Below are 6098 nucleotides of genomic sequence, written 5' to 3' on the forward strand. Positions count from 1 at the left end.
GATGTTTTTGACTAGATTGAACCAACCAACTCGATACTCCCACTATTTTTGAAATTGCAGGTGTCTCCCAACCTTGATTGTCGTTGATTATGTTTCATTGTGGATGAAATATTTTTCCTCTTTAAATAAAACACAGGTTAACAAGGTTGCAGCCTCCGATTGCCATGCTTGCCCTCTGGAGGGCATTGAATTCGTACTAATTGTTCTTCACTGGTGCACGTATATTGGCATATCAACTTCTTACTGTACGTGAAAGTGATTACATATATGGAGATATCTACACTGCCTCAACATCGTCAAGGTGAAGTTTTATTTTCATGAATATTGAAATTTACGTTACAATTATACAACTAATGATGTCTAGCACCGAGTGTGTTCATGTACAGTGATTCATTGGGAAGCTTATAAGATCGGGCTTTAGGTTTGATTGTAATGTTCCAAGTCCCATCCCGTTCACTTCCAAATTTCTCAAGTCCTATCTGATTCCTCAAATGTCAATTTCGCCGATTGAACTTGAATCTCATGTTGAATTATCGAACCATAACCGCCTAAAGCATTGCTCTCCGAGTTACGCCCATGAGCTCTAATCTCTTCCTCCTGACCCTGCAGGTTTGTACCTTGTTGAGACCAAGTCAAATCGTCTTGGTGATGAAACGGTGAGTCTGAACCTTCGTTATCAAAATAAGACATTCTTGGTAACGTTCGAACGCTTTCAGTGTCCTGTTCGGATTGATAGTTGCGTAGTAGATGAACAGGGGACATGGCATGCGAGGGAGTGCTCGATGCACTGGCTGGACTTGCATTCTTGTTGTGTTTTATGTGTTTCTTCGCTGTGATGTGCCATTTTTTGAGTGCGGTCGCCACTCGGTCATTGAAGATTACAGGCTTCATAGTTGAACCCATCTGTTTGTATGTACAAAGAAATTTATAGTTAAAACTTAATTAGTCCATAATTCTTAGTTTAGCATCTAATTTTGCACCACGGGCACTTAATTTACCTGTGTTACCAACGCATAAAGTGGAAGAGTTACATAGCTGCACAGGATTTGTATAACGACTCTGCAGTAAATAACCCGAATGAATGGATTTGGTAAGTTAAAGTGTCACGGTAAATAAGTTTTTCTGCAAGATTTGAGTGAAAAATAAATACAGAAATAAAACTCACCCCATTGATATTCTTAGAACGACATCTTCTAACTTCTCATGGAAGCAAGACTTCAACCCAAATTCATACTGCAAACAAGAAGAAAGATGGAATCTTAACTGTGGGATTTTGTGAGGTAAAAAGTAAAACATGTTCCCAAATGACAAGCGACTCGTGAAAGGAAATATGGGTTTTACAGTTTTACGTACCCAAGTCCATGCAAAGAAAGCAAGCGCAAAAGCATTCTACAAGACAGAATGAGATAAAACATAAGAGTATTAGCAAAATTGATGAGAAGCAAAAATGCAACAACTACGCTTCGAGAAGCAGTTTTCACACTCTTTTTTAGCTCCACACGTCAAGTTGAGTATTTTTCTTAAGTCAGGGACGGAAGAAGTGCAAAGGCTAAAAGCGGAGCATTAAAATCACTAGTAAATTCAAATGGCAAGAAAGTGAATTACCTGGAAGAGAACAAAGTGGATGATGTAAAGAAGCAGGCGAGGGTTGTTGAACCAGAAGAGATGGTCACCAGGCTCAACCAGCGGGGTCCCCTTAACCACTTCACCTCTTTCTGATAATTTCAGTCCCATCTTCGTTATTATAACTTGCAGCTTTGTCCCTACCATTAAGATCATCTGCACAATCAAAGCCATATCAATGATCAGATATAAACAATATCCAAGTTGGTGGGACCTGGGACTTTGAGGAAAGGGATCGGACGGTGGTGATTGGTGCTTACAACTAGGGGAACAAATGGGAGCCACAGGTATGAACGTGAGCCTGCAAACAACAAAAAAACAGTATTAAGAATATCATTAGGGAGTCATTTTTTTATATTGTGAAGCATAATGTAACAATGTTGGCCATTATCAATAATTTTAAAGTCTCGGTGTAGTTAGGAACTAAACTATTTTTCTGTATTGTAGCTTTTCCTTTAATTTCTGGATGTGGAGTTTTCAACAGATAACTAAAATTTAATTTTGAAAAAGCAAAAAGGTTTACTAATAAAGTGAAACTTACCGTGGGTATTAGACATGAGGAATAATACAGAAAATAACCAAAGAGTTGGGCTGCAAGTATGAAAAGAAATTGTTAATCTCAGATGAAATTTTTGAAAGCTGAAGTATTAGTCTTGCATATTATACTATTATGGTAACATAAAGCATCCTAATATTCTAAAGGGCATGTTTCGTAGTGCTTTTAAAAGAGTTAAAAGTGCTTTTAAACAACCATAAGCCCTTTGGTCCTTCAAAAAACAAAATGTTGCGTGTTTTTTCGTTGAATCTTTTGATTTTACTTTATAAAGTTTGTTGTAATTCTCAACAAAATGTTTAATGAGTTGAGCAGAAGTGTTCTCTACGAAATCACCCTAGCTAAACAGCCCTAAAATATTCCTCATAGTCAGGTGACTAATGTATTGGATTGAAATGCCAAGTACCCCCACCTGATCCCTACGACAACCTTGAAATCCTCTTCAAGTGACCTGTTAATGTACTTCTGGAAGTCAAACTTAGTTTGACTTTGAGGAGCCAAATGTGCCTGCAAACCATGAGCAGAAAACTTAGTTTAATTTCATGCAGAAAAAAATAATGAATCACAATTTTTCAGCTCCAAATTTTGTAGTAAGAGACTTACAGCAATAAACCCATGGCGCAGAGTTAGGTAATCAACTTTGGGCACAGATCTAAAGAACTGCCTGAAGAAGCAAACCTGCAATTTAAAGTTAGTACTTGACATAAAATTAAGAGATTTTATATATAAATACGCACAAATATAAACGGATAAAAAGTAGAACTTGAAGGACGTTAAACCGACCTTTTGTATTAACGCTAAAGTCCTAGTGTTCTTCGAATTTCAGTTTAGATTAAAAGTTTGTAAGTAGTTTTATTTGCGTATTATTTATCGTACAAATTACAAATAGACTACGGAAAACACTTACAATCCATAAGCTAATGGGAGAGCGGCTCCAAAAGCTCAAGTGTCTTCTTCCAAAGGATGTGTCTCTGGCAAATCTGAATCTTTCCGGGTCTACAGCATAAATAAAGTAATATATTAAAAAAAATTAGTAATTAATACAATTAACTAATAAAGTAGTAAAATTATGGTCAGAAACAATTGGATTCCTGGTATCTGGTCAAACTTCAAAATATCAGATTACGTGTGAAAACTGAAGGTAGCATACCATGTGAGAATTGGTAGTCAGCTGTCTTTGTTTCCAGTTCCCATATTTTCCATCTTCTCATCTGCATCCCATCCCCAAAAATTTGAAATTATTAATTTTGAGAGAGAGAATTAAAAAATAAAATAAAATAAGGAGAGAGAGAGGGTGAGATTGATACCTTTGCTCTGCCCAACACTAGGGTTGTTATGCAGTAAAGCACGTGAAAGACGGCTAGCACGAAGATGAGTATGTGAAGCTGGTGGACTCCATAAAATGACACAAAGGGAACTTTGTTCTGCAGAAAAATTACAACATACTTTGTTGAGATAAAAGAAAAACAAAAAATTGCCAGACTAACTTCATGCTTGATTTGCATGAAATAAAAGATACGCTTACTTGGTCATATATTGACATCTTCATGCCAACTCTAGTTTTACTCATTATACACCCTATAAATTATTTGTTCAACTAATATCTTTGCGTGAGCATCTTGTCATAATATTCTAAATCACACATGTGAATGAGGAATGTTGTTCCAAATCGACAGTTTGACAAAATAACATGAAAAATTTTAATTTAATTTGAAACGTGAAAGACTATTTAGCAACACAATTTGCCAAGAGATTGATGTCAGTTCTCTATATATATGTATATTAACTATATTTTAGAAAAATGGGCTTTTAGATTTTAGGACTTCAATAAGATTTTTAGATTTTAATCTAAATGGTTTTCAAAATCTAACATAAGTCCTTATTTTTAAAACATACCATATTTAAGTATTTGTAGCACATTTATTATTTATAAACTTACTATTCAAAATTCTTTACCCATCTATAATTAATGTATTTTTTTTGTGCTCCAATTATATTAATAGATAAAAATTTATTCAAAATTCAAATTCTTATTATTAAAAAAAATTCAACAACAAAACAAAAACAATTTATATCGGTACATAACTTTCAGTGCCTTATTTTATTAATAGGTACGAAAGTACCGATAAATTTTCAGTACGAATGTATCGGTACATAACTTTAGGTACCTTATTTTATTCATAGGTACCGAAGTATTGGTACATAAACTTTGGTACAAATGTATTGGTACATAACTTTCGGTTTGAATGTATCAATACAAATTATCGGTACGTAATTATAGTATCTAAATATACATATGAACGTAATATGCATATATACATATATATGGAGAAATTCATGCACAAGAAAAAATATATGATAATATATGACTTTTCTTATTATGAGAACTTAATAATAATTATCAATGATAAATAACATTTTTATTATTTATGGGAATCAATATATAACCTACAAACAAAAAACTCAATAATTATTAAAACCTATTTAACATTCAAAAATCACAATTATATACCAAGGATTAGAATTAGTTTTTAATCTTGGACAAGATTTTATTCAAAAAGTAATCTTAGATAAGGATAAGAATAGAATTTTCCGTTTAGAAGGGAAAACTAAAAGCATGGAAAATTTAGTGTACCTTGGCTGCACATTTGTCATATCCGCTGGCTGCTAAAACACGTCGTCCACCCCCATTGGAATCCAAGGCTGAGAGAAGCCTTCTGTGGGCGTTGTTATCTGAATCACTACTCTTATCTTCGCCCTTGTCTGATTTGACCTCGTGCTTCTTACTGCATGGATGCCAAGTTGCTCCAACAGCCTTCGATATACAAATATTTGAAATGGGGCCTTGTCCTACTGTTAGAAGCAAAGATAGGAACCCTAATAGCATAAGCTCCGCTTTGATCTTCTCAAGAGCTTCATAGAGAGCTCTTTTGTTTCTCTTTGTTAACCACTGCAGAGAGTACGTGCAATTAAAATTTAATCAATATACCTCATTTCACATTCATAATAAACCCAAAAGTAGCTTCATAAGATCAAATTAAGTAATTACGTACGGACCTTTGCAATTAAATGAATGAAATATTCGATGAGGATTGAAATCAAAACCAAAACGAAACAAACAACGGCAACTGCCCAAGTTGGTGTTTGCTCCAAAGATCTTCCTTCTTTTCCTCCTGCCATCCTTTAATTGAAACCCTAATTTTCCTTACTACCAGATAAAGCTATTGCACTAAGAAATTAACAATGGTATTTATGAACTTTTATTTACCTAGCTAGCTAGCTAGGTAGTAAGCGAAGAGATAAGTTTATATAGATATCACGATTTTCAAAGAGAGAGCCAAAAGGAGAAGACTTGGCGTTTCAAACTTCAACTGGGGTGCTGCGATAAAAGATGTGGAGGACTATAGACTTTGACTGTGTATTAACAAACATGGACAAAGAATACTGTAAAGAGTAGATCCTGGATTGGAACTTGGAAGAGTTTAGTAGTGAAGATGGAGAAGGAGAAGGGTTTCAATCACTTATATATTGATATATGCCTAAGCATATTGTAGTTGACTCCAATAAGATATTCTTTGACCAGGTACAATAAGGCTGTTAACGTAGCTGGTAGAGAAATTTTGTGTGGACGGAGAACACTTGCAAGTTGAAACGTACTGTAATTTTCACGTGTTCTAATATTGTTGGACGAAAAGTTTAATATGTCTTATTTTTAAATTATATTGATAAATGATAAATACACGTGTTATAATTTAAGTAATTATTACATCATATTGCATTTGTTCTCAATGCATCAAAAAGTTATTCACTCAAAACGCAATGTGTTATAAAGTTTCGAAACACATGGTTGTAACCCCTAATCAAATCAAATAAGAGCTAAAAAAGAAAAAGGGGAGATTAGATTACCTTATCTTAGGGTTCT

At 34.3% G+C, this 6098-nt stretch overlaps 1 protein-coding gene across 1 annotated transcript; it reads right to left on the reverse strand.

Moving 5' to 3' along the window:
* Nucleotides 1-252: 252 nt before the first annotated feature.
* On the reverse strand, nucleotides 253-5646 carry LOC137722866 (MLO-like protein 6). The gene is made up of 14 exons (XM_068461968.1): nucleotides 5234-5646; nucleotides 4812-5126; nucleotides 3484-3600; nucleotides 3327-3387; nucleotides 3084-3172; nucleotides 2780-2854; nucleotides 2589-2683; nucleotides 2165-2214; nucleotides 1884-1924; nucleotides 1606-1779; nucleotides 1354-1389; nucleotides 1166-1233; nucleotides 999-1059; nucleotides 253-903 (listed from the first exon to the last, which is right to left on the reverse strand). The coding sequence occupies exons 1-14, from the start codon at nucleotides 5354-5356 to the stop codon at nucleotides 469-471; spliced, it is 1740 nt and encodes a 579-aa protein (XP_068318069.1). The 5' UTR covers nucleotides 5357-5646; the 3' UTR covers nucleotides 253-468.
* Between the last annotated feature and the right edge of the window lie 452 nt (nucleotides 5647-6098).

The sequence above is a fragment of the Pyrus communis genome, chromosome 17, assembly GCF_963583255.1.
Source record: "Pyrus communis chromosome 17, drPyrComm1.1, whole genome shotgun sequence".
Lineage (NCBI taxonomy): Eukaryota > Viridiplantae > Streptophyta > Magnoliopsida > Rosales > Rosaceae > Pyrus > Pyrus communis.

Bases quoted from the DNA above. Each gene is read 5' to 3' on its own strand.
- LOC137722866 (XM_068461968.1), bottom strand. From the start codon at position 5,356: ATGGCAGGAGGAAAAGAAGGAAGATCTTTGGAGCAAACACCAACTTGG. The intron at 3,601-4,811 runs GTACACTAAATT...ATTTTTCTGCAG, and splicing joins ATGACAAATGTGCAGCCAAG to AACAAAGTTCCCTTTGTGTC. The intron at 2,215-2,588 runs GTGGGGGTACTT...TCATACTTGCAG, and splicing joins AAGGTTGTCGTAGGGATCAG to CCCAACTCTTTGGTTATTTT.